At 45.5% G+C, this 21641-nt stretch overlaps 1 protein-coding gene across 2 annotated transcripts in view; it reads left to right on the top strand.

Annotated features, from left to right (window-relative positions):
- Window positions 1-21641, top strand: part of ZC3H3 (zinc finger CCCH-type containing 3) — a 508339-nt gene that overhangs the window by 465721 nt on the left and 20977 nt on the right. The window contains exons 10-12 of one of the 2 annotated variants that reach the window (XM_069096901.1): window positions 6861-7045; window positions 11371-11621; window positions 16965-17098. In XM_069096901.1, coding sequence (XP_068953002.1) covers window positions 6861-7045; window positions 11371-11621; window positions 16965-17098 — 570 coding nt within the window. The remainder of the gene's footprint in view (window positions 1-6860; window positions 7046-11370; window positions 11622-16964; window positions 17099-21641) is intronic. The other variant, XM_069096902.1, reaches the window with a different exon arrangement.

Here is a 21641-nt window from a genome sequence, read left to right as displayed (position 1 = left end):
CTGGTCAGGCTGTTGCAGTCACACAGGCCAGAGGTGATAAGGGGCAGAACCCAGGTGGTGGCAGGGCAGATGGCAAGGGGGGAGGGGGAAGAGATGCAAAAAGCATTTCTGAGGTTGGATCAGCAGGACTCTCAGTGTCACGTTGGTCTGAAGTGTTCATGGAAGGCTTGAAACAGCAAGATTTCAAGAATGCGTGACTGGGGGAAGAATGGTCCCATCAGTATAAGTGAACAGCAGAAGGGGCAGGGCACATTTGAGGAACAAGATCGTGAGCTTGGGCTCCAACATGGACAATGCAGGAGGCAAAAATGTTGGACCCGGCATTCCTTAGGGTCAGTGTGTTATAGTGGAAAGAGCGCCACACGTCACAGCCCTGGCTCCAGCAGAGCAGCTTTATTGTTGCTCGGCTTATCTCCCTGCCAGACTGTGAGCTCCTTGAGAGCAGGGGCCTTATCTGAGCTTCGTGCCTTCCCTATGCCCTAAGGTAAGGCTCCGTATACAGCAAGCACTTAATAAATGTTCTTTGTCTTGTAGTTCTGGGTAGAGCCTCAGTGTTCTCTTGTCTGAAAAAGGAATGATAATAATAATACTTACACTACAAGGTTTTTGTGGAGGAAGTTCAGTGTTAAACTTAACATCTTAAAGAAATAGGAACTGTTGGTATTAGAGGTATGAGGAATTCACTATTCTCCATGTTTCTTTAAAGTGCTCAAATCAGAATGAGAGAAGGGTCACAGCTGACCATTGGCTGAGATTTTGCTAGGTTGAAAAGAGAGTAGCACTGGGGTAGATGCCCTAGTTCTTTTTCCTACTTCTTGACCTCACCTGACCCTTAAGAAAAACATTCATTGTGTGCCCATGTAGGAACCTTGAACTCCACACTTGGACCCCAAGTTTTCCATTAGTCCAATGGGGATAATAACTACTGTCCTACCTTCTTCACAGAGCTGCTTTGATGTTTGAGAGACACAGCATGGTATGGCAGAATGGTTCAGATCCTGGCTATAACAAATATTAGCTGTGTTGTCCTGGGCAGGACATTTTCCATCTCTGAGCCTCAGTTTCCTTAACTGAATCTCAAAGAATTTAAGTGATTTACCCAGCTAGTACATGTCAAATTTGGATTCAGGCTCAAATGTAATGGTTCAATGGTTCTTTAATCTTTCCAACAGCTCCCTTTCCTATGTACTTGTCTTGTATTCTAGTTCCCTTTTTTTTTTTTAAAGTAATTGGGGTTAAGTAACTTGCCCAAGATTACACGGCCAGTTATTTTGTGTGGGTGTTAAGTATCTGAGGCTGGAACCAATCCCAGGTCCTCCCGATGCCAGGGCCAGCGCTGTTACTGCGCCACCTAGCCACTCCAATCTAGTTTCGTTTTTTTTTTTTTTTTAATAAATTGTGTATCCTTTCCAATACCCAACATTGTTCTCCACATAAGTACTTAAGAGATGTTTGTAGGGGAGACTAGGTGGCACAGTGAATAGAGTGCCAGCCCTGGAGTCAGGAGCTCCTGAGTTCAAATTTGGCCTCAGCCGCTTAACACAAAAACTAGCCATGTGACCTTGGGCAACTCACTTAACCCCAATTGCCCTACCTCCCCCCCCCCAAAAAAAAAGCAAAAAAAGAGAGAGAGAGATGTTTGTAGGATTGAATTGTAGATTGTACTTCTACTACATACCCCCATAGGAGTGTTGTGTGGAGAGTGCTTTGTAAATCTTAAAGCACTTTAGAAATGGGAATGTAATTATAATGGAAGGACAAAGACTTTGTAAAACCCCATACACTTGTCATCTAAACTGAATGTGAACTCTAGAAGTATGAAAATTGCTGTAATGGAGGGACAAAGACTTGGTAAAACTATAAAATCCTATCCATCAAAGTATTAACTAACCCTGGGTGTATCAGAAAAGAACTATTTCCTGAGTTGCCATGGGGAATGCAAGAGCCCTGAGGAAGGAGTAGGAGGCACTGTTGTCTGTGACCCCAGGAACCAGTGTTCTTTAATTTCACAGGGGTGAAAGCTGTTTTCTTGCCTATGTGGCATGACTGTGACACTGTAAGAAGGACAGATGGTATTCTGGGAGAGGATTTCTAGGTTAATATTGGGATGGCAACATAACCAGTGTACCAGAGCCAGCAGGTTTGGACGTCAGAACCTGGAGAGCTGATAAACTGGGCTGAGTGGGACAAAATGGTTCCTTGGTCATTTCCTAACCCAAGGTCAGTCACAGAGCTGGAAGTGAAGGCCCATAAACCAGCCCAGCTATACCTATCCCCAAGTCCCTCACAAACACAAAGTCTTTTTCCTTGGCATTTCCAAGACTCCTTTTTGTTGGGTCCTCAGTAAAAATTAGGCCTCCTCCATGCCCCAGTCCCCACTGCCCCTCCTCTAGAATCAGTCCATTCACAGTTATGTACTGTGTACCTAGGCAGACCTAGTAGTAAATGCTAGGTGGAAAACAGGAAGAGCTCCTAATCTAATCTGACAGACCAGACATAAACATGGACAACAATTGAGAGAACATCATCTGTTGGCCTGACTGTACAAACACTAAAAACTTTAGAAGTACATGGAAGGGGCCAATCACTGGGAAAGGAAATAGGGAGGCCCTCCCAGAAATGGTGGTGTGGAGTCTAAAGGCTTATTAAGCATGAGTGTGTGAAGGAACTCGTCCTGGGCCATTGACCTTCCTAACTATTGCAAATTCCCAGAACTAGCTTCTGCTTGGGCCAGATCCAGAAGACCTTGCCCTTGACCCGGGCTTTCTCTTGTCACTAATTTCTAAATCTTCCTGATGCCCATGAGACACAAAGTCTCCAAATTTCTTGTCCCTCACCTTGCTTTGCATCCTGTATTCCCTAATTAGCTGCCTCTAATTCCTAATCACCTTCCCTTTCTTCTAGTGCTGTCAATATATCTCAGTGCCAGATTTGGCATCTTCTCAGTTCAGTCCATGGGATCCTAAACTTTGAAAGCCAGAAGTACCTTAGAGTAATAGTACTAGTACTAGTTCATTCTCATTTCACAGATGAGGAAACCAAGGCCCATCGAGAGGCAAGGACTCCTAAGCTCTAAATAGCAAAGAGAGGATTTCAACTCAGGTCTCATTCTTAGCCAGTGTTCTTTCCAGTACACCATGTAGTAGTTCAGTTTCATTCAACCGACATTCATTAAATACCTGGTATTTATGTGCAGGGGGGTGTAGTAATAGACTCTAGAGATAAAGAGGACAAAGCAGTACTCCCCTGCCACCAAGGCGCTGTTATAGTCTAACAGGGGTAGCACAGCAAGTGCAAAGAGGAGACCGGGAAGAGGTAAAGGGTGACAAGAAATTTGAGGAAGAAAAAATAACTTCAGCTGGTGATATCAGGCAAGGCTTCAAAGAAGAGGAGTTCTGAAGCCAAAGGAAAAGTTCATCTAGCAGAGATGAAGAGAGGCTATCGAAAGCATTGTCATCCCCTGACATTATGCTGGGTTACCGTAGGAGGACTTACAACAGATAATATTGGGGGTAACAATAAAAAGATAGGATTTAACTTTTCACCCAGAAGAAGTTATGCTTTTTAGCCCTGTGGCATAGCAGGAAAAGGCTGGGATTCCAATTCCAACCCTGTGGCTTATGATCTTCACAACTTGGGCAAATCAACTCTCCCTGGGTCTTGGAGGGATTGGACTAGATGACCTCTAAAGACTCATCCATCTATGATAGTCTGTAATCTAATTGAGCTCCAGCCCTCTGTCCCCAAAGTTCACCAAAGATGCCACCCTTTCCTTCCACAAACTTCAGAGGTATTGTTGTGCTTGTTTTAGCAGGGGTCCCTCTCTGTACAGGCTACACAGGTAGTCTCCTGAGGCCTAGCAGAGCACACCCTTGAGGAGACCAGAGTAGCTGGGTAGGGGGTTGGCTCAACACTAGACCAGGTTTGTTTTCTTCTTTGCCTAAGGCTTCTGGGCTGACATGGTTTCTCCTCCTGTTTTGGGAGCCACCTGCCAGTTGGCATAGAGCCCAGCCTGGGTATAATTAGCTACCCTATGACAGGTGGATGGTTTCGGGTGAGCCAGGCCTTGGCTCAACCCTAGCCACTCAATCCAGCATTGCCCCAGGCCTCAGCCGACCTGACCCCCCTCCCTCTCTCTGTCCCCTCCTGTTGGGCCTCCCTGCTGACTGAAAAGAGAAATCTGGGAACCAGTACTTTTCCTTTCCTTTCTGCAAGTGTCCAGAGACCCAGGCTGTTGTCACTAGGCCCTCCAGGACAACTGGGAAAGCAGATTAAATCAAAGCTTAGTGGAACATCCCCATGAAAGTCTTCTCAGGCTCTACCCTGAAATCCTGGGATTTAGAGCTAGAAAGGCCCCTTGAAAACATCAAGCCCAATTCTCTTACTTTAGAGATAAGAAAACTGAATCCTGCAGAGGTCATAAGATAAGGTTTAGAACTGGAAGGGACTTTTAAAAACATCTATTCTAACCTCATTTTGCAAATGAATAATCTGAGGCCCAAAGAAGGGGCAGTAACCAAGGGACCTCCTCCTACCTCTTCACCAGACATTGAAACTTGTGAGGGAAGAACAGTAGGGTCAGGAGAAAGTGAAGTTATCCCCAGGGCTGATGGGAGGGATTAGCAGCTCATATCTGGCTATGTTCTGTGCTGGCGGGAGGGAGGGAGGGAGTGAACAAGTGAACTGGGAAAGCTTCCCTTTCAGAGCCTGATGATTGACACAGTGTGAGCCAGGGCAGCCCCCAGGCCCAGCCAGTGCCATCCCTTTCAGTCCCCCAGAACTGGGAATCCCCAGACACAGATGGAAGTGCCAAGGACAGCTCTGCCCACTGAGCCAGAAGGCACAGGTCTCTTTCCCTTGCTTCCTTCCCCTGCCCAATTCTCACCCCTAGCACTGCTGCGTACTTTATCTTTCCTCTACCAGCACCATGAACACTCTTTTCTGCTGGAGAGCATGGGGAAGATGAGCCCTGCAAGAGGCAGATAGTACCAAGACCTGACCCCAGAAGGATCCTTGACACCTAATACACTTCATTTTCTACTATACATATGGTAGAATATGTGTGTTTATACACATATATACATATATGTATGTGTGTGTGTATATATATATGTAATACACACATAGATATAATATGAATGTGAAATGGACTTGGCATAACTCAGTAAAGACTTATTAAGTGACTACTATGTGCCAAGAATTGTGCTAAACATTGGAGATTAAAAAAGCAGCAAGAGACACTCCCCGTCCTCAAGCAGCTCACAGTCTAACAGGGTAGAGAACAAGCAAACTAATATGTACGAGCAATATATGGGATAAATAAGAGAGAATTAGCAGAGGGAAGGCAATGGAGAGGGGTCAGGAATAGCTTCCTGTAGGAGATGGGATAGGGGGAGGTTAGGAAGGAGAGCATTCCAGGCATGGGGGCATGAGAGAAATGCCTGGAGCTGAGAACTGGGGTGTCTTGTCCATGGGGCAGCCAGGACGCCAGAATCACTGGATCAAAGTGGGGACTAAGGTGGAAGGAGCCCGGAAAGGTTGGAGGGGACTAGGTTATAAAGGGCTTTGAATGCCAAACAGAGCATTTTGTAGTTGATTCTGGAGGTGACAGGGAGCCACTGGAGATAATTGAATAGGAGGGTGACAGGTCCAACTTGCATTTTAAGAAAAACACTTAGGTGGTTGAATGGAGAATGGATTCATGTAAAGAGAGTCTAGAGGAAGGCAGACTCACCAGCAGGGAGATATGGGTTTGGATTCCAGTAGAGGCATTGTGATTGGATGAGCACTGGCTTTAGAATCAGAGGACATGAGTTTGAACAATTCTGCCCCTCTTACCACCTCTCTTTGGCCCTGACCACCTTGTGACCTTGGACACACTCTGTTTCCTCAGGGCTACAGACTAGAATCTGTCGTGCTCTGGTGGGAGATGGAAGGATAGGAGAAGCCTTGGACAAATATTAGGGAATTTTATTGAAATCGCTCCTTCTGATAAGTCCCACCCATCTTTCCCCACCTCCTCCTCCAGAAAGCCTTTGCTGGCCACTGTGGGCCACAGTAAATTCTCTTTCCTCCTGTCTTCCCCATAATGCAGTATAACATTGGGCCATAATGCTCTAATGTTCCTCAAGAATGGAGGATTTTAGAAGCTCAATCATTCAGCAGATAATTGATTGAGGTTCTAGAACCCCATACCAGGCAAGGGGACAGACACAAAGCTTAGATAAGGCTCTTTTAGAAAAAACTACTTGCCCGCATGGAATACATTATCTGGTAGAGAGATTCTTTCCTTCTACACACATGTATCAACTGGCTGCTATGGGTAGAGACCTGTGCTGAGCAAAGAGGGCTGTGCAAAGTACTACATAGCCCTGCCCTTGTGGAGCCCACAGTCTAGGGAGGGGATTCGTTAATTCCAGACATTCACTAGGACCTGCCTAATGTATAAAGGGCACTGAGGAAGTGAAGTTTAAGTAACACATGGTCCCTGGTCCTGTGGAGCTCATGGTCCATTAGGGGGTTAAGATACGCAGATAAACTGTAAAAATATTAAATATTATGTGAAAAATGCATTAAGCACTGAAAAGAATTTTGTAGAGTCTGAGGAAGAAAGTCTTCCTTACAGGAAGATCAGAGTAGACTTCTCCCAGAGGAAGTATTTGATTGCTGAGTAGTATGCTTGGAGTTGGCAAATGGAAGGGATGAGTAGGGTCTAGAGCTAGTAAGCCCATGTCCATAAGGACTTCAGACACATTGGACTCTAACTCCCACCACTTCCACCTGCTTCCTCAGCATTGTCTTACCTCACCCCTTTTCCTCTCTCATTACCCTGACTTAGTCTCTGCTGTCCTTTTCCACAGTGCAAGAAAAAGCATATGCTCCTATGCCCAGATTTCTCCCGGAAGGGGAGCTGCCCCAGAGGTCTACAGTGCCAGCTGCTCCACCGGCCTAAGAAGCGCCTCAACAGGCGATCTGCTCCTTCACAGCCCCCTGAGACCCACGACTCACCTGCCAAGTGGAGGAGATTGCGGAGTGCTGGCCCCAGGTATGGAAGGGACTATGAGAGTGGTGGTCAAACCAAGGAAAGTAGAAACTTATTTCCAGGCCACTCCCCCTACTCAAGCGCTGTGACCAGTCTCTTCTGCAAGTAGAAGAATGCCCAGGTCTCCCGGGGGGAGTATGGATCATAGGTCTGAATACTGAAAGCTAGGAGCCTTTAAGGCCATCGTGGATCTGTCACTTTTCTGTAGCAAGACCCTAGGTTAAATATTTCCTCTGAGACACAGTATCTACTATAAAATCAAGAAGATAATCCTTATGCTTGCTTACAGGATTTTTTTTTTAAATAGTAAATTTTAAAGTCAGAAATTGAGTTGTTATTATCTAGTATAGTTCCCTCGTTTTACAGATGAGACAGATCTAAGACCTGGAGAAGGAACTTGCCTTGACTCACTGTCATTGGCAGAATCACTCTAGGTTGGACAACTGGAGGAACTTCCTGGCAAGGTTTAGTATTACACTGGTGAAGATTGCCGACAGAGAATTGTACCCCTGTTCATCCTAGGGCTACCCAGAGGATTCCCTAGGCTAGGGGGAAGGCCAGAGCAGCGGTCAGACCCAAATAGAGATGGATGCCTAGAGACTGCAGAGCATTGCCTATGTTGTATTGTACTTTTATTCTGTCTACTGGCTCAGTGGACAGAACTCTGGGCCTGGCATCAGGAAGACCTGAATTCAAATGTGGCCTCAAACCCTAAGCAAGTCATTTAACTTCTGTTTGCTTTAATTCACTGGAGAAGGAAATGACAACCACACCTCTATCTTTGCCAAGAAAACCCAGATTCAAATTTCAGCCCTGCTCTTCTTTAGCTTTACTAGATCAAATGAGGCGTTATGTACGGTGCTTTTCAAAAAGCACTGTATACATTTCTAATTGATGTTATTATTATTACTACTGTTATTATAATTACTAGCTTAGGAACCTGGGTAAAATTTTAAAATATATTTTTATTGATATCTTTTATTTTTGTGTCCCCTGTATTTCCCCCTCTATCCCTCTTCCTTTTGCCAGAGAGCCATCCCCTATAACAGAATTAAAAAAAGAAAGAAATGTGAAAGGAGAAGAAAGAGAGGAAGAAGGGAGGAGTATCAGCAAAATTGATAAATAAATTGGAAATACCTGCATATGTAGGGTTCCACACTGGGTAAACTTTTCCTCTCTTTGAGCCTCAGTTACTCCATTTGTAAAATTAGTATATTAGACTAAATTATTTCTAAGGTCCTTTACTAATATAGATCCTCTGGTCCTCTCACTTTTGGAGACACTCCCTGGCCTTTCTTCCCATAATTGGACTGTGACAGGGACTACTCCAGCCCACTTCCCATCCCCAAACCCTGTCTAAATCTGTGGAACTGCCTGAGCCTTGTATATAATAGAAAGCATCCCAACTGAAGCCCTTGCCTTGGACTGATCTCTAGGCTTGTTCAGAGGGAATGGAGTCCAAATCTTCCTGGTGACCAAGGGAGGAATGCCTGGGGAGAGGTAGATAGGCAGGTACTTCAAGCAGTCTAGTGGAGCTTTCCTGGTTCTGCCCCCCCATCCTCAGCTGCCCTTCCCCACCTTGTCCCTGAGATTGCCTTTTTTACCTTCCCTGCCCATGGAGACCAGTCATTTGAGCCCTCATTTACAGATTAGGGAATTGGAAAGCCTGGAAGCAGTAGAAAAAGGGATGGATTTGGAGTCAAAAGACTTGGATTCAAATTTGAACCTGCCACTTACTGCCTGTATTGACTTGGGCAAGTCACTTTGCCTCTCTGGGCCTCAGTTTCCTCATCTGTAAAATGTTGGCCTATAAGGTCCCTTCCAGCTAGAGGTCAGTCAACATGTTGGAGATGGATCCCCTCCCACAAGCCCCTCGTCTGCTTTCATCCACCTTCTCCTGCCTCAGAGAATAGTTCTGACTCTAACCAGAAGAAATAGTAGCAGTAATACTTATTAAAAACTACAATATGCTTGCCTCACATCAGCTGTAGGAGTTAGGGTAGTGTCAACACTATCCCCAATGGAGAGCCTGAGGTTCAGAGAGGTAAAGTGACCTTGAACTGGAACTCAGACTTGAGATCAGTCATGTGTCCACTCTCCCACACTCCCTCATATGTAGATGACATTTTAGGTACCACTTCTACCAGGGGAGCAGAGGGCAAGGTTGACTGTTCCCATTTGATAGGAGAGGAAGCTGTAACCCAGAAGGTACTTGCCCAAGATCACATAATTCAGTGACAGAGCTGGGATTCAAATCCAAGGCTCTTTTCCTTACGTTATACACTGCTTCACCCAGAGACATGGTTGATGAATGCCCAGTGATGAGGACACTGACACTCACTCTTGAGCCTTCAGTGCCTCTGTCCCCAGTGTTTACTGTTGTTTTTGCTTGGGCCTGTGGTAATAGGTCTGACTTGGAAATTGCAAAGTACTGATTTTGGAACCAACCCTTCTCCCTACTAATCCTGTACCAGGTCACTCTCTCTGGACCACACTGGGGTAAGGAATAGCAAAGTATGTTTCACATCCTTATGCCTTGGAGTCATGACTGTAAACATCTCCCTTCCTACTACATACCCTGATCCAGGCACATTTCCTTCCTCTGAATATGTTTTCTCATCTATATAAGGTGACAGCGATCCCTGTAAAAAAGGATGTGAAAAACATTGGAAACTATAGTGTGGAATGTACATATGAAGACAGTAGTGATAGTAGTCGTGGCGGCGGCACTGCTGCTGCTGGTGGTAGTAGTTTTCCTCTTTAAAAAATACCCTGCAAGATAATATCCAGGTTTGTGAGTCTGTCATTTCACGTCCTCAGGGCTCTGGTGCTAACTGTGAGTACCGTTCCAACTTTAAGTCCCATTGTTCCTTTAAACCTACATTATTTTGTCTTCAGCCAAAATGAACTACTTTTCATTTCCCAACGATGCATTGGACTTCCTTGTCTCCAAACCAATGTCCGCACTACTCCTCCAGCCTACAGAGTCTTCCTACATCTCTGTCTGTCCACCTCTGGCTCAGTTGCCATTTTCTTCATTCAGTTTGCTTAATAGCTATGTGTGGAGCACTGCCACTCCACTCAACTCCACTTCCTCCAAAAGATGAGGAGGCCTGGCTTCAGAGGTTGTGCCATCAAAAACAAAAGCTCTGGCAGGGCCTTATAAACCAGAGGTTTACAGGATGAACCTAATGATGTACCTTGTGTCTGCCCTCAGAAAGGTTCATCACTAGGTTGGACACTGGGGAATGAGTTTTTCAGCCACAACAAATCACAAAGACTATAGTTTTCATGAAAACTCTTCATGTTCATAAGTTCAGAAAAATCTAGATCAAGGAAATCATGAATCTGAGAATATTTTCAGTCATGCCGTGCCACACTTAACGCCTCATCCTGGAGAGGATAAGGAACTTAGAAGGTCAGCATCCAGTCTTGGCATGTTTAGTGTTGAAACTCAGTGTGGTTAAGGATGAGGTTAGAATAAAGGGTGTAATTTGGAGGTGGGGAATGAGACAGCTAAGTGGCACAGTGGCTAGAGTGCCAGGCCTGGAGTTAGGAAGACTCTTCATGAGTTCAAATCCAGCCCCAGATACTTAAACGAGTTATGTGACCCTGGGCAGGTCACTTCACCCTGTTTGCTTCAATTCCTCATCTGTAAAATGAAATGGAAAAGGAAAAGGCAAACCAAACTTTGGCAAGAAAACTCCAAATGGGGTCACAAAGAGTCAGACACAACTGAACAACAACAGATGAGAAACACAAAATCATGAGATCAAAGTAAAGTGAAACTAGCGACGCATTTGGGGCCAGAAGATCTGAATTCAGTTCCTAGCTCTGTCACTTACTATCTTTGTGACCTTGTTCTTCTCTAAGTCTCATATATAAAATGGGTGCGTTGGATTAAGGGTCCTTCCAAGTTCTCAGTCTTTTTTTCCTGAAAGAAAAAGGATTTGGAGATTTCCCAAAGCCATTTGAAAGACAGGAAAAGAAGGGTTTAGCCAACAGCAGGTTGTTAGAAATGGTGTAGAAACTTAACTAATGTTTAATGAGAAGGAATTTGTAGATCCTATATTTGATTGCATGCCACCATGGGGAGGAGGGGGGGCGAGAGGGGGGAAGAGAAAATTTGAAACTCAAGGCATTATGGAACTGAATGTTGCAAACTAAAAGTAAATAAATAGTTCTATGTAAAAAAGAAGTAGTGTAGACGAGGGGAAGAGGCTCTTTGAACCCACCTATCAGTGTGAACAGTCTACTCGCTCTTACTTAGTTCCCCTCTTTTCCAGGCCTGCCCTCACTCTTTCTCACTGTACTGTTTTCTCCCACAGGAAGTACACATCTCCAAAGTCCCAGACCAAGAATGCCTCCAGCTCCTCCTCTTCTTTCCTGTCCTCACCATCAGCATCTTCCTCCTCAGCATCATCAGATGCAGAGGAGCAACATGAAGGGAACATGGAGGCATCGGGTTCCAGGAACCTCTCCAAGCTGCCCTCCTACATCTCTCTGCAGTCTTCATCTAGTCCTCGGGGCCATTCGGCTTCCCGAGCACATAGGAAGAGCCCAGCCAAAGAGGAGACGGGTAGGACTGGGGGTACCCGGGCTAGCTGCGTGGAACCCCACCATGAATTCCCTTCTCCCTGAGCTGTAGTGTCCCTCCCCCACTGCCCATTTCAGACTTTATCCTCAACACAATTTCCATATTTCTCATAAGTCCTTAAGAAAGAGTTTGCCTAACTGAAGACTGGGAGATATCCCCCTGCTTTCTACCCACAAGCAGGGATATATGGTGGGTGGTAGGACTGGGGTTTAGGGCTGAGATTTCAACAACAGACATTTAATAAGCACCTTCTGTGCCTTGAATACTGTGCCTAATGCACATCAAGATACAAAGTTTAGATAAGTCATGGACCTGCCCTCATGGAGCTTACAGTCTAGTAGTGGAAAAGATAACTGATAAAATTATAGCAGAAGGCATAAGAGTCATAGAATGGGAGTTATCACAGGGCTATAGAGATTTGAAGGAGGGAGAATGTTTCTGGTTAGGAGCTCCCCCAGAATAGTTTATTTTCTCCTCAGAGCAGGGGCAGGGAAGGTCTGTGTTTACCCCTCAGGCCAAGCAAAGGTAGAGGCCATATCTCCCTCTCAGACCTACCTGCCCAGTGTAAATTACTTCCTCTGTCCCAAGTCCTTTAGTCCCATTCTTAGAATCCTGGAGGGTGGAGGAAGAGAGAGAGACCCTGTCCTGTGGTGGCTCCTCCCACAAGGGAAGAGACGAGCACCCTCCCTGTGATCTATGGGGTCCAGCTTCCTCTCCTCAGGATAGCAAGTAGGGAAACACCCACTTTTTCATTCAGTTAAGCAGACTTTCTCTTAGGACCTTCATATAGAAAATGGGGAATAGGTGGGGAGGTTGAAAAAACTGGAGGAGACTCCTAGAAGGAGCTAGGTTATTAGGTAAGTAATGCCCGCCCAGGGTGAAGCTGTTGAGGGAAGGAATATTAGGAAGTCCTCTTAATCATTTATTCAGATATGCAACAGATACTTAGTAATACTTGTTATGTGCCAGGCCTTGTGCCAAGCTCTGAAAGAGAAGCAAAAATTAATAAGGTATAGTCTCTGCACTCAAGTAGCTTACAGTAGAGGGTAAAGACATTTAAACACAGACTATAGGACTTTAGCAGGAGCCAGCTAGGTGGCTTAGTAAACAAAGCACTCGGCCTGGAATCAAGAAGGCCTGAGTTCAAATCCAGCCTCAGACACTTACTAGCTGTGTGACCCTGGGCAAGTCACTAACCTCTATACATCTTATCCCACTGGAAAAGGAAATGGCAAACTGCTCCAATATTTTTGCCAAGAAAATCCCATGGGCATTATTGGTGTGCCGTGGTCCACAGGGACCTAAAGAGTTGGACACAATGGAATGACCAAACAACAATAGTACAAAGCAGGATATGAAAAGGAAGAGGTACAAAGGGTTGTTGGGACCCAAGAGAGAAAAAAACTTATAGATGGGGGCTCCATGAGAGCAGGGGCTATGTCTCCCCCTTAGACTGGGGACCCCCTGAAAGCAAGGCCTTTCTAGTATTTGGATTTGGATAGATGGGAATGTCAGGGGTTGATGGGGACTGGTTAATTGGGGGGAGGGGAAGGAAACTTTGTGCTGATACCCATAGGCTTAAGGACTAGGTTCAGACAAAGCCCTCTAGAGGGGAATACAGCTAGGAAACAAGCCTTCTCCACCTAGGGATGATGCTGCTGAAGGTACTGGAGGAATAGTCCAGTCTTCTAGGTCTCTCAAAGTCTGTTCCCAAGGAGTGGGCTGTGGACACCTGTCCCCTGTAAGACGGTGCTCTAGCCCAGTGTCTGAGGGGCCCCTGTGGCCCACCTCTTTTTGGCTTCAATGCTGCTTGGCTTCCTTGGCCAAAAAACACAGGCTTCCACCTGGCCAGGGCCCATTAGGGAGGTTAGGCCCAAGCCCTGTCTGGATGGCCTATGATTCCCAGCCTTATAGCCCCGTCTGGACTTCTCACTTGGGGAATTAATTCTGTTATGTTCAGCACATAGTAAGTGCCTGCTATGTGATCTGTATATTGCCCTGTGGCCACGGCAATACAAAAAAGAGAGGCAGTATGATGTAGTGGAAGGTAAATTTGGAGTCAGAGGACCTGGGTTTGAGCCCCAGCACTGCTTCTTACTGCCTGTGTGACCTTGGGCAAGTCACTTAACCTCTCTGGGCCTCAGTTTCCTCATCTATAAAATGAAGAGGTTGGACTAGATGATTTCTAAGGTCCTATCCAGTCCTAAATCCTATGATCCTATGAAAGATGAAGAATGACACAGCCACTGCTCTGCAGGAGTTTACAGTCTAATAGGGAAGATATGACATGTATGCAAGTAAGTATAATACAAGGTAGGGGCAAAGGGGATCCAGGCAAAGTGCCATAAAAAACTTGAGGAGGGAGAGTTCATTTTCACCCAGGAGATAAGGGAAGGCTTCATAGAAGATGTGGCACCTGATTAGGGCCTTGAAGGAATGGAGGGATCTTCCTTTAAGATGCAGATTGAGGAGAGAGGAGACTGTTTCAAGCCTGGGGGGCAAAAACACAACAGATAGTGGACTTTGGATATGAACATGTATGTGGGTATGTCTGTGTGGGTATTGTGTGTGCTAATCATGGGTGTGCGCATGAGAAGGGGGGCATACTCATGTGGATTCATTCACTCAAATAATGGAGCTTAGGAAGGAATGGATATCTTCTCATATGGCAGCTGAGAGGCCTGGATTGGTACAGCTGATTATAGGCAGTGGGGTTGGGAGGAGAGCAAGACTTTCCCATCAGGAGTGAATGGGAACTAGAGTGAGATTGGAAGACCTCAGGCGTTCTCCTTTGTGTGTCCCTCCTTGCGTGGGTTCCCAGACCAGGGAGCAGGGGCATGGGTGGGCCGTGCACAGCAGGTACCAAACGTTTCCATATTTCACCTTCCCATTAAGCCGCCCATGTGCTCTGTGCGCTAATCGTACCCAGCCGCACCAACGCCAGCCATTCCAGGCGAGGGCTAATTTAATTAGAAAGCACCCATTTTAGTTAATTTGTTCGAGAAGATCACTGAAAACTCCTGGAGAGAACAGATGTTTCCCTCTCCCCCGATGAACATTTGGGGCTTGGTAAATGGCTCCACTCAGCCTTGTTTAGGAGAGAAAGGAGGATTTTATGGCCGCAAACGACCCTTTCTGTAAACATTTTACAGCTCTCTGCACGTTTGAGTGACGATAAACCCCGAGCAACTCGGCGGGCTGCAAATTTGCGACCATACGGCTATCATTTTATTGTCATATTTCACGGTCGTAACGTTAATGGAAGATGCTCGCTACAGCCTTTTTTAACAGCTCCGCTGAGCACGCTCAAACACTCGCTTTGGCAAATTCAGGCAGAGGGGCGGCTGCCTCGAGTTTGTTTACAGCCTCTGCTTCTGGAGGGCAAACTTTTTGGAGGCTCTGCCACCTATTTTCTTATCCTCCACTTCACAGCCACCAAACCCCTCTCCCCCTCCCCCTGACCCCAGCTCAGAGAATTGGAGGTCAGAAGACCTGCCAATTACTCATTGTGACCATGGTCACATTACTTTCACTTTCTGGGCCTCAGTTTCCCACTGTGTAAAAAGAAGGGGTTAGACTTGATTTATCTCTAAAGCTTCTTCCAACTATAAACCCTGTGATCCTAGAGTACTTTTTGACCTCCTGAGGAGGCATTGCCCTCTATTCATGGGAGACCCAAGGGCTACTACTACACAAGCTGCTTCCATCTGGATGAGCCTGGAGCCCCCAGGTCTTATCCTAAAAGGCACCCAGCCCTAGCCCTCAGGGAACCCTTTCCTCCCTTCTGGGTGTTCAAAGCCTTGTTTGTATGTAGGAAAGGACAGACATTCTTTGTGTAGATTTGGAGGGGACTCTTCCCCAAGGGTCCTTTCCCAGGAGGAAAGAAGGGACTGCTAAAATGAAAGCCTTGGCAATGTGGTACAATAGAAAGAACACAGAATTTGAAGCCAGCAGGCTTGGGTTAAAATCCTGGCCCTGCTGTTTGCCACCTGTCTGACCTTGGGCTTATCCTGTCACCTCGTTGGGCCTCAGTTTCCTCATCTGTAAGATGAGGAAGTTAAGTCAGATGATCTCTAAGGTTTCATCCAGTGCTAAATCCTGTGGTCTTATTCTCTTTCCCCACCTTTTCTTTCTCTTCCCCTCTCTCTCTGCAAGTTAGCATGAGAGTGGTGAAGAAGGATGGGGTATGGATCTGGAGACACCCTGCCTTCTGATTGTCCCCTCTTTCCCTTTAGAGAGAGAGGAAAGGAACTGCTGTAATCAGAGCCTTGGCAGTGTAGTACAGAGAAAAGAACACTTGATTTAGATTCAGGACTTTGGTTCAAATCTCAGCTCCACTGCTTACAAACTGTGAGAGTGTAGACAAGTTACTTCCCCTTTCTGGGCATCAGTTTCCTCCTCTGTAAACTGAAGGGGTTAAACTAGATGGTCTCTGAATCCATTTCAGCTCCAAAGTTGTGTGAACCCCCTGAACTGTAGTAGCACTGAGGACATTGAGCTGTCATCTTAGGAAGAGAAGAGAGCACAGAGATCTGGCAAATGGGGAAACTGAGTCCCACATGGACCTGACTGCATGAGTTATGCTTTTATCCATTGGACCACTTGCTGTCTCTCATCTGTCTGCTACCCTAGGAACTGTCTGCAAGGGTCCAGAGGACTGGCTAGAGGATAAGGACTTCTCTTTTTCCTGTTACTTGAGTCCCCTCATGGCCCTTTTCAGGTGCCTTCATCCTCACTAAGAAGCCAAGAGGAGATAGTCAAGTCTTGATCAGTTGCCTCCCAGAGCACTTCCTTCTTTTTAGGAGAGAAAATGGGTATGGGAGGGGGGAAGGATTCTTCATAGAAGAAATCCAATAGCCCATTTTCTGCTACCAGGGAAAAACATAGGAAGGTGGGGGGTAGGAGAAGCAGTGTTCCTGGGAAATGTGTATAATAATGAGAACTGTCCCAAAACACTTTCTTTAGGGTGCCTGAAATTTAACCATCACCAACCACTCCGTGCCTTGGGATTCAGTATGGCCTAGTTCCCCTGCTAACAGGGAAAGTCTCTTTAGCCCCCTTACGTTAGGAAGAAGGAAGAGCTTCTTTCCCAGAGATGGGTCCCAGGGCAGTAGGTGGACAAGCAGGTCATTTTGGGGGAGCCTTTTGGACCAGCTGGAATGAAGTGGGTCATTCTGTAGGTGAGATTATGTCACTGGGATCTCACTGTGGGTGGGACAGAATGAGGTGAAGAGAGCCGGAAGGGGTGCGGTGAGTGCCCCAGCAGACTGGAGCAGGAGCCGGCTGGCCAAGGAGGCTGTTGACTCTCAGTTATCTGCTTCGCAGGTTACCCATGGCGAACATTTGAGCCCAAGTTGCCTCCCCGCCTCCGTTCCGTGTGCTCTCGCCGCCCAGCCCCCATGGGCCTGGGGGACACAGACTCAATGGAACCCCAGCCTGAGCCACGCAGTATTAGGAGGGTAAATCTGCTGCTTTAAAAAAAAATGTTGCCCTGGGTTACACACCAGAATCCCATGGGAATGACTTTGGGAAAGGTCATGTGCTGTTTTGGATTATCTGCAGCATCTTTCTCCTTGGATAATAGAGAGTTGGAAGCACAGCCCTCAACAATACCAGGCAGGAGCTATTAGTTCAAGGATCATCTTATTCTTTGTCTTTTCCCACCCTCATTCCCACTGAGAGATCAACATAAAGTCACCTTTTTCCTTGCCCCCTGACTCTTTCAGTCCCACCCCAGTCATAAGAGGAAAAGGAATTGATTTTTAGAAAAAGAGGTAAAATATGAGGGAAGAGTAAAAAAGAAGGCAAAAGAGACCCTGATAGGTCTCATCAGGAGCATGCAGCCCCTATCCTCCCTTCTCTACTCCCAGTTTCATTGTCCAGCTATGCCTTTTGACCATACTATCCTCCATGCCCCAGACGGAAAATATCTGTTACTCTAGGCTTGGGTCCAGGACCCAGAAATCTCAGGGTTGGTTCCATGAGCATGGGACACATGGAATAGGGGCTAAGTTATTTGGGCAAGGGTCCCAGAATATGAAAGGGAAGGTCACAAAGTTGCATCATAAAGACTTTGGTCATACTCTGTCCCCACACTTAATAGAGGCTTAAAATTTTCTAAATTTTTTTAAGCTTTAAGAATTTTAAATTTTTTTATTTTTAATTTGAAAAATAAAAAGACAGGAGTGGCTAGGTGGCACAGTGAATAGATCACCAGCCCTGGAGTCAGGAGGACCTGAGTTCAAATGCGGCCTCAGACACTTGACACTTATTAGCCATGTGACCTTGGGCAAGTCACTTAACTCCCATTGCCCCTCCAAAAAGCAAAATCAAAAAAATTAAAAGACAAGGGAAAACTACCCTTTCCTTTTACCCAAAGTAGGTGAATTTGTGGGATTCTTCAAAATTATCTCTTCCCTTATTGCAACCAGCAAGGCAAGGTTGCTAGAGAACATATGCCCTGACACCTTCCACCAATGTAATGGCCAACATCTCCATGTCCAACTCTCCCTTAGAGCCAGCCCAGTAACAGCTGCCCTGTGATGGAATAGACATCTTGGAAACTTGGGTATCGTCACTGTCTCTGCCCCCAGTGACCTTCCAACTCTTCAGACAACTTAAATGAACATCATCATGACCATGGAGTGTTCTGGGATGAGAGCCAAGGAAGCAAAATCCACCCCCTTTGTCTTCTTCTTGAACCCTGTAAAGGGTCATGGTTTTTATAGAAAGCCTGATTTTGTCAGAGAGGCAACTGTGTGTGCTGAAAAAGCCTTGAATTTAGAGTGGCAGGAGATAAGGTCTAGTGCTCACTGACTCTTATTGTGACCTTAGGCAAATTGTATCTCTTTTGTGGGCCTCAGTTCCTCATCTGTAAAATGAAGAAATTATACTTGATGATTCCCAAGGACCCTTCCCATTCTGATTGGAGCCCCCTTAATCAGAGCGGAAAGGACCAGTATGAGGAATCCAGTAAACATTAACTGCACTCCTCTGTTACGTGGGACACTGTGCTATGTATTCGTCTCACCAATGTGGTAAGTGTGTCATTGCAGGGATTCTTGTTTAGGTGTGGATTCAGTCAGATGACCTCTCCAGTGCCTTTCAACTCCAAAATTCTGGGAGGTCCATGTTGGAAGAGAAAAAAAGTGAAAAGTGTGAATGTAGAACATATCATTTATGATGTTAATGGTTATTTTTGTGAAAAGGGTTTCCTCCTAACAGACAACTGAACCTTTGATTGACAGGCAGGGCATGCTTCCATCATTCAGAGCTTCTAGAAGCAGTAGAAGGAAGTTATGGAGGGGTGCATTTAGACTTGACGTAAGAAAAAGAGAGCTTTCCCAAAGCAGAATGAGTGACCTTGGGAGTGATAGTACCCCATCACTTCAACAAAAAAAAAAAAATTCAGCATCAACAAATAGCCATCATTAGAGGTCTCCAAGTAGAGGCTAGTTGATAACTTGTACAGGCTGTGTAGAAAGGATTCCTCTTCAGGCACAAGTTAGACTAAATGACCTGAGTTTCCTTTGAATTCTGAGCTCCTCTGATTCTGTAAACTTCACTTTCAATAAAGGGCTTCTCCATTTCTTCTCATTTTGGATAATTCCTACTTGCTAATGAAACAGATACTTCCCCCCTCCCCTCCCCCCACACCAGTGAACTATCTTATCTTTCTTTGTCCCTGTGCATCTTTCTAGCCTGTGCCCTGCTTTTGGTCATGACATCAAAGAGAAACCTTCCTGGTCACTCTGGCCCTACCCAAGTAGCTCCCTCCAGGGCCTGTGCCATTCCCCTTTACCAAACCAGCACGAACCCTTCTCTCAAATTTGGAGTCTTGAGGTCTGTTGTTTCCCCTGCCCCCAAATACACACACCTCTTAGCCTGTAGAAGTTACGGCCAGTAGTCTTATCTGGCCATGATTTCACAGTATGGTGCTTTCAAGCATCCATTCACACTGGGGCTCCAAATTTCCAGACAAGTATTCCTTTGACTGCACTGGGATAACTGAAGTGTGTCTGTTTAAGCACAAACTTGCTTTAGTCTCTCACTAATGATGGAAACCACGTGCCTGAATTAACCCAAGGTGGTCATTAGGAATACCAGATTTTTGTTCTCTCTTCTGTGACAGTGAGGTCCGTGTAGGAGCTATTGAAGTCCATTCATTCTAATCCTGGTGGCCCCAAGCTGCTGCAGATTTTAGTGATCTTTTGTCTTTCTGTTAGTCTTTACTTTCAGTGTACCTTCCTTGAGTAGCCTTTCCCCTTCCAATTTTCAAACTTGGAAGCCAGATCATAGGATTTGGAGCCAGAAGGGACCCAAGAGACAGTAGGATCTTGAACACAAGTCACTGATGCTCTCTGACCCTCAGTTTCTTCATTTATGAAAAAAGAAGTTTGGACTTGATTTTCTTTAAGGTCATTTCCAGCTCTAATTGTGAGGATTCTCAAATCTGAACTTCAGGGAAGGAAACAAATGCCCACAAAAGGGAAGGAATTTGCCCAATGGTAGTACAAGTAGTAAGAGGCAAAACCAGTATTCAAACCCCAACCGTATTATTTTAAATCCAGTGCTTCAGGCCTCTCCTAATTGTATGTGGTCTAAGAATCAGTACACTTGAGTTTAGGGGCTCTTTTGGTGGAAATTATTTATTGATGTTAATATAAAGATTAATTACTTTTCTACTATAAGCATTTAGTGAGTAGGATCCAGAAATTAAGGAAGCAGAGCCTAGAACCTAAACCAGGGCAAACTGGTAGAACCATTGAGCTTGGAATCTATCAGTTATTTCTTTATTGCTAATGAACTGAAGTTAATGGGTAATGTGAGCTTTGAAACAGGATTCATGGATTCCATAGGTTTAAAACTAGATGGGTTCTTAGAAACCATTTAGTCAGCTTTCCCACTCTTATTTTAGAAATGATAAAATGAGGCCCAGAGAGGGGGAAATTATTTTATAGCAGGAAAATTTAGCAATCTGCTGCTGACTGTTGGAGGGGTCTGACTGGAGTCAACTAGACTGGCTTCAAAGGTGATGAGAGCCCTTCATCAAGAAGTGACCAAGCCTCGAGCAAGCTCAGAACCAAAGACAAAGAAGCCAAGCTTCACCACAGAGTAGAAACCCCTTCAGAAGTGCTGGTTACAGAGGAAGTGAAATTGGCCCCAAGCTGGACCATCCAAACCAACAGATACTAAAACAAGAGAACTCTGACCATGTCCCAAGAACTTAGAACTTCTAGGCTTTGGTGTTTGGTTCCTTTCTCTACCATCTTCCAGCCAAAGTTTGTCTCAGCTGATCTCTGGGGGACATAAAACAGCCTAATACATTGAAAAGAGTCTGCTGTCTTCATACATCTGACTGGAGTTGGAAGACCAGGCCTAAGGCTCATCTGGGCCACTGATTGCTGTCTGACCTTAGGCAAATCACTTTACTTCCGAGCTTCAGTTTCCTTATCGATAAAATGGGGGCAATATTACTTGCACTTCCTGACTCCTAGGCATCTTGTGAGAATGAGATCATATGTAGAAAGCAATTTATAAACCTTAAAGCACTGTAGTAATAGAAATTATTATTTTAAGGGGTGGAGAAGTTTGTTCTTACTTTGAACAAGAGAGCCAAGGATCTTAGAGACCCTGAAGACTAGACATAGGGCAGAATTTCTGGGACTATTAGGGAGGGAAGAACCAAGCATAACTGCAGCATTTCTTCAGTCATTACTGGTCTCTTTCCCTTTCTGCTTGGGGCTTTCCCCCACAGTTCAGGTTAAGAACCTTCTGGATGAAGGAAAAGGCAAAAGGAAGTCATTTGTGGCTTTTATAACCACGTTTGGGAGTAACCTGAGGTCTAATTGCTTCCTTCTCAGGTCTCACACAGAGGCTGGGAAATGGGACTTGTGGCTAATTGAGGAGTTATTGGCATTCAAAACTTGGGAAGAAGTGATGTTTTATCATAGCTCTCCTCCTGCTGCCTCTAGGGTTCCAAGATCAGCTGCAAAATGGTAA

This window comes from Petaurus breviceps, unplaced genomic scaffold, assembly GCF_028583685.1.
Source record: "Petaurus breviceps papuanus isolate PSGF00001 unplaced genomic scaffold, PetGlider_PUasm1.0 339, whole genome shotgun sequence".
In the NCBI taxonomy this organism is placed as follows: Eukaryota; Metazoa; Chordata; class Mammalia; order Diprotodontia; family Petauridae; genus Petaurus; species Petaurus breviceps.
Note: the sequence above shows the minus strand (reverse complement) of the source record. Positions and strands in the feature narration are given on the sequence as shown.